This window comes from Taeniopygia guttata, chromosome Z, assembly GCF_048771995.1.
Source record: "Taeniopygia guttata chromosome Z, bTaeGut7.mat, whole genome shotgun sequence".
Taxonomy (NCBI): Eukaryota; Metazoa; Chordata; class Aves; order Passeriformes; family Estrildidae; genus Taeniopygia; species Taeniopygia guttata.
In genome coordinates, this window is record NC_133063.1 from 60,588,541 (window position 1) to 60,606,421 (window position 17,881).

The 17,881-nt window shown below is 36.8% G+C and overlaps 1 protein-coding gene across 6 annotated transcripts in view; it reads left to right on the forward strand.

Moving 5' to 3' along the window:
- UBQLN1 (ubiquilin 1) overlaps positions 1 to 17,881 on the forward strand; it is a 36,927-nt gene that overhangs the window by 11,713 nt on the left and 7,333 nt on the right. Inside the window, exons 2-11 of one of the 6 annotated variants that reach the window (XM_030257354.4) lie at positions 1,196 to 1,347; positions 5,081 to 5,196; positions 6,608 to 6,870; positions 7,556 to 7,714; positions 8,304 to 8,547; positions 9,046 to 9,188; positions 10,079 to 10,162; positions 12,577 to 12,692; positions 13,007 to 13,175; positions 13,928 to 15,222. In XM_030257354.4, the coding sequence (XP_030113214.4) occupies positions 1,196 to 1,347; positions 5,081 to 5,196; positions 6,608 to 6,870; positions 7,556 to 7,714; positions 8,304 to 8,547; positions 9,046 to 9,188; positions 10,079 to 10,162; positions 12,577 to 12,692; positions 13,007 to 13,175; positions 13,928 to 14,020 (1,539 nt within the window). In that variant the 3' untranslated portion in view covers positions 14,021 to 15,222. Of the gene's footprint in view, positions 1 to 1,195; positions 1,348 to 5,080; positions 5,197 to 6,607; positions 6,871 to 7,555; positions 7,715 to 8,303; positions 8,548 to 9,045; positions 9,189 to 10,078; positions 10,163 to 12,576; positions 12,693 to 13,006; positions 13,176 to 13,927; positions 15,223 to 17,881 lie in introns of those variants that run through there. The other 5 variants (XM_030257353.4, XM_030257352.4, XM_030257351.4 and 2 more) reach the window with 5 other exon arrangements.

Consider the following 17,881-nt stretch of genomic DNA (forward strand, 5'->3'; position numbering starts at 1 on the left):
CTGAGGGACTTCTGTTCATCGCAGAGAAGAGAAGCTCCAGGGAGACCTTCGAGCAGCCTTTCAGTGGCCAAAAGAGACGTACATGAAAGATGAGGGACTTCTTAAAAGGGCATAGAGTGATGATACAAGGGGAATGACTTTACCCTCTTTAATATTAGGAAGAAATTCTTTACTGTGAGGACACTGGCACAGGTTGCCCAGAGAAGCTGTGGAAGCCCCTTTGCAGAAGGTGTTCGAAGCCAGACTGGACTTTGAGTAACCTGGTCTAGGGAAAGGCATACCTGCCCTTGGCAGAAGAGCTGGAACTAGATGATCTTTACATTCCTTTTCAGCAATGTTTTTAGGATTATGTTTTCCATATGTGTAGATGATTTTCTTCCAAAAATGTATTAAGCTAATCTGTTATTTTAGGTGTTTTGGACAGTTAACAATCAGTCAGTTAGAAAGCAGTCTCTTTTGTAAAAGGTCTTGTATGACAATGATTTCTCAATGAAATGAAAAATGTGTTTATTCACTGTGCCCTGGGCCGTAACCGCATTTCATGTAGCTGTGTCATGCGTTGAATGAGAAAGCAGAGCTATGTAAGGTGTAGGTGTGGTATATATGGTTTTGTCTGTGTGGAAAGGAATGCTAGTTTTGACACATGGAAGGAAGGCAGCAAAAATATATCTAAGGAGAGAGTATATTCAGTTCAAGCAAAAGTCTAGGCAGATGTGTCCTCTTTGTGGCATTGTGTCATCAGTCCTTCAGCAATGGATGGCTTCAGTGGTGTGCATATTTGCATGTGTGTACTTGCTAGTATATCATTATATGCATAATTTACCATGTATATACATATGGGTGTGTTTAAGTACTGTATATACTAGTATGTACTTATATCATGGATGCATGCCTGATTGAAGTCACAATAGTCTTCAATGGAAATCAGGTTTTTGTTGTCACAACTTATGTAACTAATTTCACTAGATGTGAAATTCTTCAGATTTCCTTTTCGGAATGATAAAGACATGTTTCCCATCTTCCCATGGGCAGACAGAAGTTCAGGAAACAAAAGTATTTCTAGTTTGTGAAATACAGAATATGCAGTACAAGTGAGGTAATATGACAAATGTGAAAAACAGGTTTTAAAATTATTTTTTAAAATTGCACTTCAGTATTTAATTATATAAATGTGTAATTTTTTTTTTTTGTTTAGTTCAAGGAAGAAATCTCTAAGCGTTTCAAGTCCCACATTGATCAGCTTGTTTTGATATTTGCTGGAAAAATTTTAAAAGATCAAGATACTTTGACTCAGCATGGAATTCATGATGGACTCACTGTTCACCTGGTTATCAAAACACAAAACAGGTAACCTTAATGACAAGTGGTCTTCCGTTTACCTCTAGAGAAGTTAACGTAGTATGCATTATTAATAGCTTTCTCTTGGGCAAAACTACATTTGACTAAATCATGTTAATCATCTCCTTAGTTACAGCTGCTGTAGGACAACAGTGAAATTATGAAATTACAAATTTTTTTATTTTACAATTTTTTTTATTTCTCTTGTATTTTAATTTGGTTTATGCTTTTAAATACATTTCTTTTACTTTTTCTTTTGGTTATTTTTTGGGAGTTTTGTTGGTTAGTTGGTTTTTGTTATATAGCTTTTTTATTTTTTGTTCCAGCTATGTTTTGGCTTCACAGTTGTTAGATATCAGCTCTTACTATCCATTAATACATTAATGTATGTTATGCAGATTTTCTTTTCACACGTGAAAACTTGTAGTGAATCTCTGCAGTAAACTTTTCTTTCCTTGTTTTACCAGCACAGTGAGTAAAGACTCTGTTTTGGTAAAACAAGGAAAGAAAAATTTTTGGAACTGCTTTAATATAATGAATTTATCTGTCTAAATAGACTTTCAATTTTAAGGAATTTTGGGATTTTTTTTTTTTTTTTGGAGGGTTTTTCTGGGTCTATTTTGGTGTTTTGTTTTGTTTTTTGTTTTTTTTCCTTTGGTGAAGAAGCATTAGAATGATGGCTAAAAAGCTGTATCAGTTAGCTATGGTGTGTGGACTTCCTGTGAAGTGTCCAAAAATCCTTCCAATAAGTAGAGCAATAGATCCCTCAAAAGCAGTTTGACATTAGTCAGTAACATGTTCATTCTTTTAGAGTGAAAGTGGTTTTGCTTCTGTTCTACTTAGATCTTGCCTGTTTATGGTAAGGATCCCCTCTGATGTGAAAATGTCATATGTTGAAGGAAAGAGTATGGAGTGTAGGAGAGAACAGAAATAGGCTTTCCCTTTCAAGGCCTTACCAAGACACAAAGGCTAGTTAGTAACATTAGCATTAAATACAAAATCTTGTTGAAATTAGTATCATTATCATTAAATGTAGGTACCTTTTGAAATTGATACCTTCAGTTCTATGTTCTCTGTCCTGGGGTCAAAATACATATTTTTACTGTCAGAGGTTCCACTTTCCTGCCCTGTGTCTTCTCCACCTGAAATTTAGGCTGATACAAGCCATGTCAGTCTTGACTATGGTGTTAGTTAATACTGCAGTTCTGGTCCTTTTGCATCTGCATGAGTATTCTGTTGTTGCTAGTTTTTTTTGTTGCTTTTTTTGCCTGCAGTCTTAAGTGTGGCAGAGTGGCACCATGAGTGCTTCTAGGAAGATGCTTCTTTTGACTTGCACAGTATTCAGAGAGTTTATAGTTTGGACCTACTATAGCTATACATACTGAAATACCACTGTCAGCCTCTTAGACCTTCTTGCACTTTGCCTCTAAGCAGAGGAACCCTTAGGAACACAAATGTCAAATGTGTGTCTTTTGGGGAATTTTTGGTGTTCCTGCATCTGTCTTATCAGCATTGCACTCCATGTCTTCCTTTGTACCTGCTATTTTTTGAATCATTTTAGAAGACTGTATTTCTACTATCTGCAGAATGTTTTAATCATGTCTGGGAAAATGAAGTATGAACTAAGAACTACAGATCCTTTGCATGTACCTGTGTTGTGCTCAAATGGTGCATCAAAGTTTTCACCTTCTAGCTTTGCTTGAATAAACTAAAAACGTGCTGAAAGCTGCTGGAGAAAATGAAAATCACTTCTGAGAAAGTATAGCATTGTCGTGAAATATCTCAGTTGTATTCTTGCTAAAATATCTGTATTTGATGCTTGTCTTGAAAGACAAGATTTAGACCCTGCCAGTGTGGTCTGGAACATGCTGATTTTTGGCCATGAGTATCAAGATTGATTTGTTCCCACCTACTTTATGGTATGCCATTTACTTTTCTGTTGACTCTTGCTGTTACTGTTGCCGGTGTGTGTCTGAATAAGTAATATTCAGTTATTTTCTAAAACTGGATCTGAAAGTGATCTTTTCCCTTCTAAGCTATGCTAGGTGTGTAATTTCAAAAAAGGGAACCTCTTCTATCCCAGCCAAATGCTTGTTAAAAAAAAAAGATTACTTTTTTTACTGTGCTACATTTTCCAGACTGCTACAGACTTTTAGTGCAATCTTGTCACCTATCTTGTATAGTGTCAGAGTAGCAGTGAGGGATTAGCAATGGGCAGTGGAGATAACATGGAATTTCTGAATAGAGTTCTAGGTCAACAGGTATCATTTGTTCACAAGTGCTGGGAGGAAACATAATGACAAAATGGATATAAAAGGCAATGTGCACTTGACAGGAACATCGCTGGAAGACTGGAGGCTCACAGGCTTGGCACTCATATGAACCATCATCTTCAGAGAATATGCCCCAGTTTGCATAGGAGCACTATTGAACTTCAGTTTTCAGTGTCATCTACTTTTCTTGTCAGACTTTTAAGAACCTTTCATGTCTATTACATGAAGCAGTGTAGTTGCTTCTAAAAATAGTTTCTCAGTTGAAAATACAAATAGGATTGATGTTTATTATTTTTCTTTTGCTTGTGGAGGAAAGATGTTTGTGTTCTTTAGACTAAAGGAAAACAAATATCTCTAGCAGGATAATCACGATCAGGATACAGTCTATAATTTTTCTCATTCAAGTTACAGCTGCTTGGCTGATTATAGTCATCTTGTGTTCAAAGTTTTCAGTTGCTGATAATGAAGTTAAAGAACTCTTAGAAACCCCAGGAGAATATCTGCATTTAAAGCATCTTTCTGATTTTTTTTTGATGTAGTTGAGTTTTGGTATAGTTCTGATGTTTGCTTGAGTGGAGCAAGTACAGACTTATGTTGTAGGAGAAAGGTCCCCCAAGGTGAACTGAAGTATGGAGTCAAATTCTCAAATCTTTTTATGACGTCTGAATTCATAGTTTTAAAAAATGTTTTATTCTGTAGTACTGCAAATACAGCTATTTATTGATTGTTGAACCACAATTAAGAATTTATTTAGATTTCTAAGTAGTCTCTTTTCTTTAGAATAGAGAGGTCAGGTTACCTTTATTCAAGCTCAGTTCCATGATCTCTTTTACTTCATGGCAACATTTGTCTTTCTGCCTGCAATAGAAGGGTGTGGTGAGTACACAGCCGGGGCAGCCTTTAGTGCCTATGCTAAAATATGCTGGCTTTAGCTTCATGTGATTTCATTATCAGTCTTTCATTGAAGTCCTAAAGGTTATTGAGAGTTAGAGATTTGTCTTCTAATAAAATATGACATTAACTGAATTTCACATTCAATAAAGCATCCTATTAGAGATGTGGCATGAAACAAATTCTGCATTAAATTTGTCAGGCTTTATTTCTTGAAGATTTGGGCATGTTATCAGTAGTATGTGAGTATAGTGAAATAAGACATGGATTCTTAAAGCAAGATAAGGACAGAGAAAACAATTCATTGGCAAGCATCATGGGGTAGGATAAGAAGGTAGTAATGGCTGCAGTGATACCTATCTGGTTTTTTACAGTTGGAAACTACTGTTCTGAAAAACTGATGATGTGACAGGTATCTGAGAAAGATTTATTACAGGAAACCATCTAGAGATAACTGGGTTTTGACAAAGAATCAAAATGTAATTCAAGATTCTGAAGTGTAATACTATAGCTACATTTAATGGCACTACTTAAAATAACTTGTTACACTCTATAAAGTTTTAAAATTTTTTTTTTAGATCACAAGACCCCCCAACTCAGCAGGCAAACACCACTGGGAGTACTCCTACCACATCAACATCAAGCAGTAGCACCTCAACACCAGCATCAACAAATAGTAATCCATTTGGCTTGGGTAAGAATATTTGTTAGGTATGGTGGGTATCTTTTTGTATTCTGATAATAGTCCTCAAAGCTTTACTACCATGTAGACAGAACTTGAAAAACAAAACCCAAACAAACACATCAGTCAAAAAACTGATTACAGATATATATTGAATTGGCTGTAGAAGGTTTCTGATCAGTTAGTTACCAGAGGAGATTTGTTTCATTAGTTTTATATAGAATCATCAAATAGTTTGGGTTGGAAGGGATACCTTTTAAGGTTGGAAGGGATACCTTTTAAGGTGATCTAGTCCAATGTCTTTGCAATTAGTTGTGACATCTTTAACTAGATTAAGTTGCTCAGAGCCCCATCCAGCCTGACTTTCAATGTTTTCAGAGATGGAATGCCCCATGGGGCATCCATCACCTCCCTGGATAAACTGTGCCAGTGTTTCACCACAAATTTCACTACAAAATTTGTATTGTTTCACCTTCAGTGGTAAGGTGCTACTGATGCTATATTTTGGCATTACTATGGGTAATGAAATGCTTTCCAGGGTCTTTGTACTACTTAAAAGTGCACCTGAATTCCTCTTATCTGAATACAGATGAATCATAGAAGTTTGGACCTCTAACGTGAAGCCAAGATCTGCAATAAAAGCAACAGAATTTATGTTAATCTTACAATTAAGTATTTTCAGGTTTCAAGTCTGATAGTGTTATGAGTCTTCACTTCTATGAATGAAGAGGCTGCAGTCTATTGACTTAAAAATTATAACCTATTTCCATAGTTGCGGTGGGGTTTTGTTCTTTTTTGTCCTTTTTTTTTGCATTTGGGAGCGGGGAAGAGGTAGACTTGGAAAACACAATTACAGTAAGTAGATGATTTCTTAGGTTTTAGTAGTTCTTTGTGTAGTACCTTGTGAAACTTTTTATCTGGATTCAGCAAAGCACAAAAAATCAAAATGTAATTAGCTCTTGGTGCATTATTACCAAGAGGAACACAGGTTCTGCATTTAGAATAGGGAATATTACTCATACTGGATTTTGCTCTTAGTTATAGTCTGACCACGAAGAGACAGATAAATTATTATTACAAATGCAATTGTTAAGTGTTGCTGGAGGGAGCAGGACATGGACCTAAAGCTCCCAAACTGAAACATTTCTTGTATCTTGGCTTTCAAAAATGAGAAGAAAAGTTGTTAGAATTATAACAAATTTTATTTAAGAATAAAGTTTGTTGAATTTTTAGTTATGCGTCTTGTTATTTAAGGAAGCATATACTTAGTGAGAACTCCTGAACATCCTTGCAAAAGATGGGACTTTCCATTCATTTTTGTTACTTTGAAGTATGAGATATGTTCAGGTATTTTGTATTTAGAATTAATCTGGATGTGATTGGAAGTATAGTCAGTCACATCCTTTTTTTCATCCTCATAAAGGTGGCCTTGGAGGTTTGGCAGGCCTGAGTAGCCTGGGCTTAAATACTCCAAACTTCTCGGAGTTGCAAAGTCAGATGCAACGACAACTTATGATCAACCCAGAATTGCTGATTCAGATGATGGAGAGTCCATTTGTTCAGACAATGCTTTCAAACCCCGACCTGATGAGGCAGTTAATTATGGCTAACCCTCAAATGCAGCAATTGATGCAGAGAAATCCAGAAATCAGTCACATGCTGAATAATCCAGATATAATGAGACAGGTATGTAGAAAGATCTATTAGTTCATGACTTGTGATTCTGCTGTTATGTAAACAACAGGGTAGGACTTGGACACGCTTAGTGGAGTGTGTAAACATTCTTATACTCAAAATCCACAAAAGGTTGCCATAGACAGCCAGTGTCTACATTTTTTGTTAATGTCCAAAATAGACTGATATTTCAGAAAATCTGTAGCATAGTTTTTGAAAGTCACTGAATACATGCCCTTTGAGGCTATAACTGGATGTGGCTGTCTGCCCTTGAAACCTGTTGTCTAGCTAGCAATTTTACCATAAGTCGTAATTCTCCAAAATACTGCATATTTTCATTGTGTCTTACTGTGGGTACTTCTAAATGCTTTTTAAGTTAAAAGATAAGATACGTTATGTGGCAAAACGTATCAAAACCTGAAGAGAATAATAGATGCTTTTGAAATTGTATGTATTCATTTTAAATTTCATACTACAGGCTGCCTGCTGTAGCAGTGTTAGAAATAGTAAGAATTATGGTAGAATGCTGGCTAAATACCCAATTGTGTTGATTCACACTGAGCTGACAGGTTGATTCAGCTTTAATCATAATTTTAAACTGGGTTAGACAGTGATAAATGCGAAATTGCCAAATGCTGACGTTTTCACTTTAGAATGGATTTCTTATTAATACAGATTAAACGTTCCACTTCTCTAGACACTAGAACTTGCTAGAAACCCCGCAATGATGCAGGAAATGATGCGAAACCAGGACCGAGCGTTGAGCAACCTTGAAAGTATACCAGGGGGATACAATGCCTTGCGGCGTATGTACACAGACATTCAGGAGCCAATACTGAATGCAGCACAGGAACAGGTGAGAAAAGATTACAAATTACACAAAAAGGAAATACTTTTTTTTTTGCGTAAAAGAATTTAAGTAATTCAAATTTCCAGATGTTTACTTGACAAAACAATTCTTGAAACTTTAAGTTATGTAGCCTTTTACTCTTGAAAGAGCTTTAAAAATCCTGTGTTCTTCTGAGCTTGAAGAAATACAGCTATCACTTTATGTGATTGAGAAGCTATTTTAAAGTTAATAGATTTGTTTGTTATTTAATTGTTAGTTCCTTTAAATCACTGCCTTAACATTTGGAGGTCCAGTAAAATCCTTTTAAGGGTGTGTTTAGAAATTTTGAACTAAAGGTGAGAAGAATAAAAGACTTTAAAGTCAGAAACCAGTATGCAAGACAATTTTACTGTGAACAAAATACAATGCAGTAGCAACACTACTTTCAAAAAGAAACATTATTTCATTTTTAGGGGGGTCCTAGTATCTCAGTTTAGTCTCTTTTCACAATATTTATATTTATTACAGGTGAGTCTAACTGATTGGAAGCCATAAAAGTTTATTTTCACGTATGATTAGAAATTTGTACATGATAAGTGTTTCCTTTCCTTTGTAGTTTGGAGGTAACCCATTTGCTTCTTTAGTAAGCAATGCATCAGCAGGAGGGAACAATCAGCCATCTCGTACAGAAAATAGAGATCCTCTGCCAAATCCGTGGGCTCCTCAGTCCAGCTCACAGACTTCCACAACAAATACCACCACTACTGGAGAGAGCAGTGACAGCAGCAATGTTGAAAATAGCACTTCAGGCACAACAGGACAGAGCTCAACTCGGCCGAATTTGGGACCTGGGCTTGGAGGTGTGTTTGTTATTGCAACTGTGTATATTTGCACATACTTGCAAACTTACTGAAATTATTATTTCATTAGGAAGAGAGTTTTTGATTGAGTTTTTTTGCTATTTACTTTTGTAGAACATTTTAGTATTACCAAAGTCCTCTGAAGAAAAAGAGGAAAAATAAAAAAATATGAAAAATAATTTAAGCGATAATGATACTTTTACACTGCCTTAAAATAACAAAGGTAGTGAATCTGTAGATGAATTATAGTATTTTTTATGTTCTAAGGCAAGTGGGAAAACAGCTAATAATGTGGATATTTGGTGAGAGTGTGTGTTGGGTACAATGTCTGTCTTAACTTCTAGGATAGCTATGTCTCTGTAAGCAGAACCTCACTGAGGTAAGTTTCAGGTTCTTAAACTCATGAAAACCAAGTGGTTATATTCTGGGTTTTGATAGTGTACTTTCTCTGATGATAATCAGAATGCTTACTAATGTGCCCTTTACCTTTTCTTTAAGCTGGTATGTTCAACACACCAGGAATGCAGAGCTTATTACAGCAGATAACAGAAAACCCACAACTTATGCAGAATATGTTGTCTGCACCATACATGAGGAGCATTATGCAATCATTAAGCCAGAATCCTGATCTTGCAGTACAGGTAAATTGCGTTTGGTAAAGTAATATATTGTATGCTATTGAAGTAAAAAAAGACAAAACCCAAAACCTCAACAATTGCCTGTGGCAAATGGGCCAGTTTTTATTGTTAATTCCTAAGTCACTGAAATTATTACTTACTATGAACAATTTGTTGCCTTGAGTTTCTTCAATTTCTCCAGCTTTAGTTGGATGTCATGCCTGACATGCTTCAAAAATCACTTGTGTGGTTGTGTATGTTTTGCACAGCCCTAAACTTTTGATCCAGCATTAGAAACAGACAGACAAGTGCTTTGGTTATGAATTAAGGTAGAGCTAACAGTAAATAAATTCCCCCTCTAGTCTGGGAGAAGTGAAGGAGGGGACTTGGTGCCCTATCTGGATACTACTCTGGTTTTAACTTCTCATTTCTGACCTGTGCTCACTGTAAAAGTGGAGGTGCTGTTTTATGAATGTTGTTGTAGAAGTGCTTTGCATTTTTATTTAAAGTGGTAATATTGAAAGTCAAATTCTGAACTGACATTGAAAAAATATTACCTCTTCTGTGTTAAATACTTGGAAATATCCTTGACTTCAAATGATATTTATGGCTAAATATTTCTTAGATTTGTAGTGGAGGCTGAACAGAAAAGGATTTTCTTGTAATACTTGGCAAAACTGGCTTATTTGTATCTGGAAATCCATTCACTTACAAGTTAGAAAACCCCAATGATGCAAAAGTTAAGGAAAAAAAAAAAAGACCAACACCACCAAAAAATTTTGTCCAAAGGAGTAGATGATTATTATTCTATGAGGTAATTTTCATAGACTATTACTGTATTATCTGTAGTTGCTTTAAAACCTCCAGTGGTTTTTACTGCTTGATCTTTGAAGTTAAATATTTTTTTCCTATAGATAATGTTGAATAATCCTATATTTGTTGGAAATCTTCAACTTCAGGAACAAATGGTACAACTACTTCCAACTTTGCTTCAGCAAGTAAGATGAGATACTAGCTCTTAATAAAGGTCTTCAAGTCAATGAGCAATATTTTTAGTAACTGATGCCTGTCCTTGATTTGGCTAATAGCTAGATTCTGTAATATATTCTCATTAGCTATAGATACTAAGTTAGACTGTCCCTTGATAATATTCTTGCTAATGTCTCCATCTCTTTCAAAAGTTAAACCCAGCTGTTGTCTATGACTAGCACAACCACTAAGATTTGTTCTTGATTTTTTGCTTAGAAGGAATAAATGCTCTTATTGCAAACCAGCCAGAAAACACCTGTTTGTGACAAGATTTGTTTCAGAAATTAAAAAGAACAGTACTTTTCACACTACTAGTTAAAGTTTCAGTGTGCTTTTCTCCTACCTCTTCAAACTTGCATTAAATATTTGGAAAAGAGGTCCTAGAGCATGTCTTGAAAGACCCAAGTCATTAGCTAATTTAAAAGAATTGGTTCTGAAGTCTTTCCTGGAAAGATTGCTCTACTCTTGTCTTCTGCTCATACCAACGCTGTGTTTGCAGCCCAGGTATCTACTTGGTGTTAATTGCCACAGTGTGTAGTAGTACTGTGTTTCCTAAAGAGAAGCAAGTAAGATTTTTGTAGGGATTGAAAACCCAATCCACTGCATGAGTTGGGCAGTCCTTGCAAATTAGTGTGAATATGCTTTGCCAAGAACTGACTGCACACGGGAGGTTTTATGAGTAAAATAATGAGCACATACATGAATTACAGTAGCATGTTCAGTGTTCAGAAGATATTGTTTATACTGTTTGAACCACATGAATGGCTGTGGTGTTTCATATTGCCACTGCTTTGTAATGATTCAGTAGTATCTGAGAATACTAGCGTATATTTATGTTTAGAAATCTGTTAGTAATTGGTAATTAATGAAGGCACACTAGGAATCATATCTGTTTCCTTTGTGTAGCTCCTTCTGTTGCTATCACCTTGGAATTTATCTGCACAAATAGTTTTCTGTTGTATTCACTGTCTGAAGTTAGATGATCGTTAGCAGGTGAGATGTGAAGTGGAGAATTATCTGGATATTCTCAGAATGTTGGTAATATTTCAACTTGTGTATTCTTACTTATCTATCTGTGTTTATATTATGGGACTGGGAGACAGAAACCATGGAATATGCATAATGGAAGGCATCTTTTGCAATTAAGGGCAATTGCCCAGCAGAACTAGGGAAGAATGGCTGCTACTGGAATTAATAACATTAATAGAGATGAGATCCAGGTCATCTAAGTGCTCTAAGAATTGTTGGGCAAGCATTTATGTAAGACAGCTTCAAATAGCAGACAGTAAGTCAAGATTTAAATATTTTCATAAAGTAGTTGCGGCAGCTTTCTTTGGAGACCCCAAAATGTTTATTTCTTTAAATTTGAGTAATCTTTTCCATCTACTATAAATTTATTTGTTGACTTTTAGCTATCGTGAAGATTACAGTTCAAGGGATGAATGGAGAATATTAATTGCTCTTCTGAAGTGTCTTTAGGCACTCAGATCAGTGTTCTTTATGTCCTATTCTGTGGTTCTGCTCTTCAGTAGAGGAAGTTTCACCTTAATCTGTGATTTCTACATTAATCAAATGTGATTTTTCATCAAAAGCAGCCTGATCTAGTTGCCAGGGGGAAACTGCTAAGATTAGTAAGCCTATCTGCTCTTTGGTCTGATTACCAAAGCTCTGTTATTTGTAACTGACACATTGCTTTTCACTTACCTGTTGCATCTCTGTGCAAAGCTGAGCATAAGCCACTAGTTTTGTGTTTGTATCTAAAATAATGAGGATTTTAGATGTTTCATTTCAGAAATGAAAAGAATTTGCTTTCTAAATTATTTGACTATGTGAAAGCCAATTTGTAATTGAAGTCACAGTAGACTGAGAATCCTTGAATATCCATTTGCTTGCTGGTATATTTTCCAGTATATTTGTTGGCATTTCAGGCTATAAGAGCACTACAGATAGGAAGATATATGCAAATAGTCACCATCAAATTGCTGTGATCTGAAATCAGCTAGGAAAAAGGAACTTAGTACTTTTTCTGAGGTATTTTTTGGTCAAGTTTCATCATGTTCAGCATTGTTGCTTACCAGTAGTATGATATAGGAGACTAATTCTAAAATAATGTACTAACACAGTCTTGTGCCTTTGAAAGATTGAGATCTGTGATGTAAAATACTTCTTGCATAATCCTTGTTCAAAAGGCTTTTTCTACTTCTAGAGAGCTCATTGCTTACCTTCATGGAAGTTTTCTCAAAGGAAAAAAAAATAACTGAAGGATTTCCTGTAATATTCAACTACAAAATCATGAAATTATGTCAGATGCTATGAGACATCTAGTAATAAAAATTACCTTGGAACATGTACATATAATAAAGAGTTTCTCTCCTTCTCTTAGATAGACGATCCTGACGTATTATCAGCTATGTCAAACCCCAGAGCAATTCAGGCTCTGATGCAGATTCAGCAGGGCTTGCATACATTAGCAACAGAAGTACCGGGGCTTATACCAGGGTAAGAATTGATCTTACAAATTTGGACAGGAAGTCTTCCCTTGTGTTGGTTATTCTTTTTAGATTTAGAGATTGATACAGTCTTTATTAAAGATTAATCTCCTTGCCTCTTTTAGTTCAACCAAATTTGTTTTAGAATCTGTCACATTTGTCTGCTGTGTAATCCTAAACAGTGATAAATCTGGTCTTTTTCTCAATACTTTATTCAAACTGTTATCTTCTCTTTGACAGAATTTTTACCCACTAACTAATGAGAAGAGACAAACTAGTCTTTATTATTCAAGTGGTGTATTTCTTTTTCTGTAATTTATACAGGTTTAATCCTGATTTGGGTGGAGTGGGAAGCAGCGGAGCTCCTACAGCATCCACTGTACCTAGTTCTGTTTCCTCTGAAAATACAAGTCCAGCTTCAGGAACTGCTGAACCTGGTCACCAGCAGTTTGTCCACCAGATGTTGCAGGCACTTGCTGGTGCAAATGCTCAGGTAATGTACATCATTATAGACTAGATATTTTTACTTTTATTCTTAATTGTAAAACACTGGAGAGAAGAGAGATAGTTGAGGGGAGAGCCCACTGGATGCTTCGGTCAAAGGTCAGTAGAGGAGGCTTAAAAGTGCTATTGCAGCTGTGCAAGTGAATACTGAAAAAACATCCTCTGACCTGATTAAAAACATGCCTCTGAAGGTCATATTAAGACAAAGCAGAATTTTGCCATGATTGTGTAAACAGGATCTTCCTACAAAGTAGAGTTTGCCTTAGACTCAAGCTTTCTAATGATCAGGATTTTGGTAGTTTTAGTCAATAGGTGCTTGGGAGTGTTACAAAAGAAGTGATCTTTATGTCACTTCACAAGGAAAAATAAATCCTGTGATGTTCAAGATTGCTAACAACAACATAATCTTTGCTGTTCCACATTGCTAGGTTGAACTGTGTTTTGTTTTAAAAAACAGCTATATGCATATATTTGAGAAACTGTTCGTGTACCCAATTTAATTTGAATCCTCCTCTATTGGTCAGTTTTTCCTGGAGTTCAGGAATGGTATATAAGTGTAGATAATTTGAAGTTGCTGACTTGTTATGAAAAAAAAATTCTTTAGTTGCTAATTGAATTTATTTGAATATATTTTTTGGAACTTGAAAAAGGTGTAGTCAAAAATTAGAAAACACAGAGTGGCGCGGAACCCACTTATGTTTAAATTGTGTATTTTGCTAAATATGTGTTATGCTTTTATAGCTTGAAATTTTGTCCTTAGCAGTTACAAAATCCAGAAGTTCGATTTCAGCAACAACTGGAACAGCTGAGTGCAATGGGCTTCCCGAACCGTGAAGCAAATTTACAAGCACTAATAGCAACAGGAGGAGACATCAATGCAGCTATTGAAAGGCTGCTTAGCTCTCAGCCTTCATAGCAGTGTTTCTTTTAACTTGAAAAAAATGTAATTTATTTTTGATAACAGCTCTTTAATCTTTCAAATTGCTTTATTTCATTTTGATTTTTGGGATTGTCTTGTTATAACTAAAACCAGTTTGATGTATTTGAAGGTGGAGTGCAGTAGTTTTCTTCAGACATTGGGAATCAATGCATTTTCACCTCTAAGTGCATCAGTTCTTATGTTCAGCATTATTTGTGATTTTTTTGGAAACAATATCAGCTTTCACAGTTGGATGAACAAGTTTTGTCTGACCTACAAATGGCCAATTTATTTACTACTTAAACAGTATTGTTCAGTAGTAATTTATGTAGATTGCACATTAAAAAGGAAACAAATGAATTGAAGCTGTGGGTACCAATACTGCTTATTGTGATTTTGGCATGTTTTTTTTCTTGACTAGCAAAATGCTGGAAGATTTATACCACTTGAGTAATCTACCATCTTTTACTTTATTTGTCTAAGGTATAAACACAATATATACAACAGAGACAGCTCATTTCTAGAGATCTACACTATACAGTAGAGTGAAATTGTAAGCAATGAAAAAACAAACAAATCCTCCCCCCCAAAGCAACAACAAAAAACCCCACCAAAAAAAACCCAAAAAAACCCAAAAAAAACCAAAACCCAAAAAACCACAAAAAAACCAACCAAAAAAAAAAAGTCATAGACCTTGAATTTGATGTAGAATTGCCCAGGATCTTTGGTAACTATCTGAGACAAAATGCTTAGGCAACTTAAGTTAAAATATACTAGAGTCCAGTTCTGGTAGTCTCTTTACATTTAACTGTACAGAAACTTTCATTATAACATTATTTCAATATTCACAGATTATTGTAAATTACTTTTGTCATTGTCCAAATTAAAGAGCCACAGCCTTGTGCTCTGAAATTGTTTCTATGGCTATTTGGCTTGTTCCACTGAGAGTTTAACATGTATTCCGATTTGTAATCTGAGAAATTACTTCTATTCATGGTCATGTGGTACTCTAATTCCTTTTAACCACCAAGTAAAAAAATACTGTATAGCTTTTGAGTTTCTATTGGTAGTTACTTCTCTTGTGCACAGATAATAAAAGAACTTTAAAAATCTTTAAGCATCTTGTTTCAATGTGTTTGGTCATTACCTAAAAATCAAGATGACAGTCCATCTTAAGAGCATTTGAGAGAACTCAAGCTCTGGCAATATTTACCAGCTCTGTGCTAAGACTGGTTAACAACTGCGGTGTGAGGTAGATGGAGGAGAATAAGAGATGGATGATGTTGAGGACTTCTAGCTTAGATGAAGTGGGGATTGCAGAAAAGGTTGAAATTAATCTGCTTTTTTATTGCTTTTTGTGTCAGTTTAATTGACTTGTGCACATTCAGGTTCCTTCGATGTTTTCGAACCTGATCTTTTGCAGAGTGCAGTTCTTAATTTTCTCAATCCCTGTTCTCACCTGTGACTTGGGCAGTGTGGCTGGAGCACTTGCTGGTGAAGACTTAGACAAAAGATGGAATACTTCAGTCTTCTCCATGTCCTATCTAACCAGGTCTTCCAAATTCCTCCTGAAAGGAGCCACACTTTCCCAAATCTTTTACTGCTAATGTACCTGTCGGAGTCCAGAGCATCCCTCTGGCTGCCCCGGATGCCTCAAGACCCTGGCAAGGGGCTCAGGGACCTTGGCAGCAAGTCAAAAACACCTGTGGCTTTGATTTTAGCCCATGGGAGAGGCTGCTGACCTTATATGAGGAATTACAAGCCAAAAGGGTTTGGGTAGTGTAATAGAGAAATTGACACAGAGTGGAAATGTAGAATTTTGAGGTTTTTTAGAATGAAATTCAGGGGTACAAGATGCAGGAATCTGGGCGTGCCCTAGCCTTCCTTCTTCTTGTCCTCCGTGTCTCGGTGTGATAGTGACACTTTTCTGTTGGTTTAGGATAGGGACACACTGTCCAACATGGATTTTAGGTATTGGTACGGGAACTGTAAACATGGTACATGTAATTTTGGGTATATAATGTGGGAGATGCCCGGGGCTCGGAGGAGACTGCCATGGCTTCTGTGCTGGCTGGACCTCAGCAGGTCAGAGAGAAACTATTATAACCTTGAAAACTTGGCTTCACGCATTCCAGACCTTTTCTTCAGCAGTCGGGCTAGGGAAAAAAGGACTTTCACTCTGTTGGGGTCTTGCCAAGCTGACCCTGACATGTACCTAAAGAAGTTTTTTGTTACCCTTGATATTCTTGGCCAGATTTACTTCTGTCAATGATTTAGCTTTCCTGACCATCTCCCTGCTTTTACCTTCTGCAACTAGGGCAGTGTGGCTGGAACATTTGCCAGTGAAGGCAGCAGGCTGGGGATCGGACAGTGGGTGCTGAGCCATTGTACTGTGCATCATTTGTTTCTCTCGGGTTCTACTCCTCTCTCTGTCCCTCTCATGCTAATAACAACAGCAATAATTTCATCTCCCTGTCTGTTTGGACAATTTCTCTGTATTACTCCCATGCTACCTTTCCTTCTTTCTATGCTCTGTAAGACCTATTTGTCTTTTGAATTTGTTTAGGGGTTCCTTGTTCATCCATACAGGCCTCCTGACATTATTTTCTAATTTTCTCTTTGGTGGGATGCATTAGTCTTGAGCCTTGAGGAAACAATCCTTGAATGTCATCCAGCCCTCTACACTCAGGGCTCTGTCCCATGGTATTCTGCCAGAGAGATCCTCCAAGAGGACAAATTCACCTCTCCTGAAGTCCAGCATAATTATCTTGCTTCTCACTCTCCTTGTTGCCCCAAGGATCTCAGTTTCCACTGTTTCATAGTCACTGCAGCCCAGCCTGCCTTTGGGTTCCACATTCCCCATCAGCTCCTGGTTGCTGAGAACAAGATTCAGCCTAGCACCTCTCCTCTTTGGCTCCTTTATCAATTGGAGAGGGCAGTTGTCATCAATGAACCTCTGGGAATACACGTGTTCTACTGTCCTGAGCCTTCAACAGGCTGTCACAACCCACAAGTGTGTGTGAGGTTTCTTGTAAATTCTCGTCTGTCTCAACGAAGTTCACATGTCTATACAGTAGCCTTAACTCCAGCAATTAGCCTACTATTTAGCTGTAAAAAGTTGGCTAACAAGCTCTCCAACTTCTATAACACTTTCACACTAGCTCCCAAATGTCACAATAAACTTAAGGTGTTCAGTAAGTGGTAGAATATGATTGCTGGGATAAAACAGGAGAGAAAAAGGTGGAAGAGAGAGACAGAGAGAGAGAAACAGAGAGAGACAGACACAATGCTGAGGACCAATCCCCTTTTATGGTTTACCTGAAATAGGTTTTTTTGGTGCCATTTGTTCACATGTGTGCAGTCAGTTATTTAGAGCCCTCCAGGAAATGAGGGAATTAGTGGACTGTGGTGTCCTGGAGCCCCTTTTAGTGAGGTGTCTGAAACTTGACACTTAACACAGGTGCACTCAGCATGAGTCTCAAGGCAGACTTACAAGCTTAACAATTTATGAAGGAAAACAAATTTGCCTCAGAATAGGACTGACGGCCCCACCTCTGCAGGATCCTCTCAATCCAATCAACACTTTCCTGTTGCAGTGGTTGGAATCCCCCATAAGGACCAGGGCTTGTGAATGTGGGGCTTTTCTTCTCTGCCTGTGGAGGGCTTCATTGGTATTCCTGGTGGCCTGTAGCAGGCCTCTACTATAAAATTACCTGTGCTTGCCCCCCCTTTAATCCTCACCCAAAAGCTCTAAGTTAGCTCCTTGTCCATTCCAG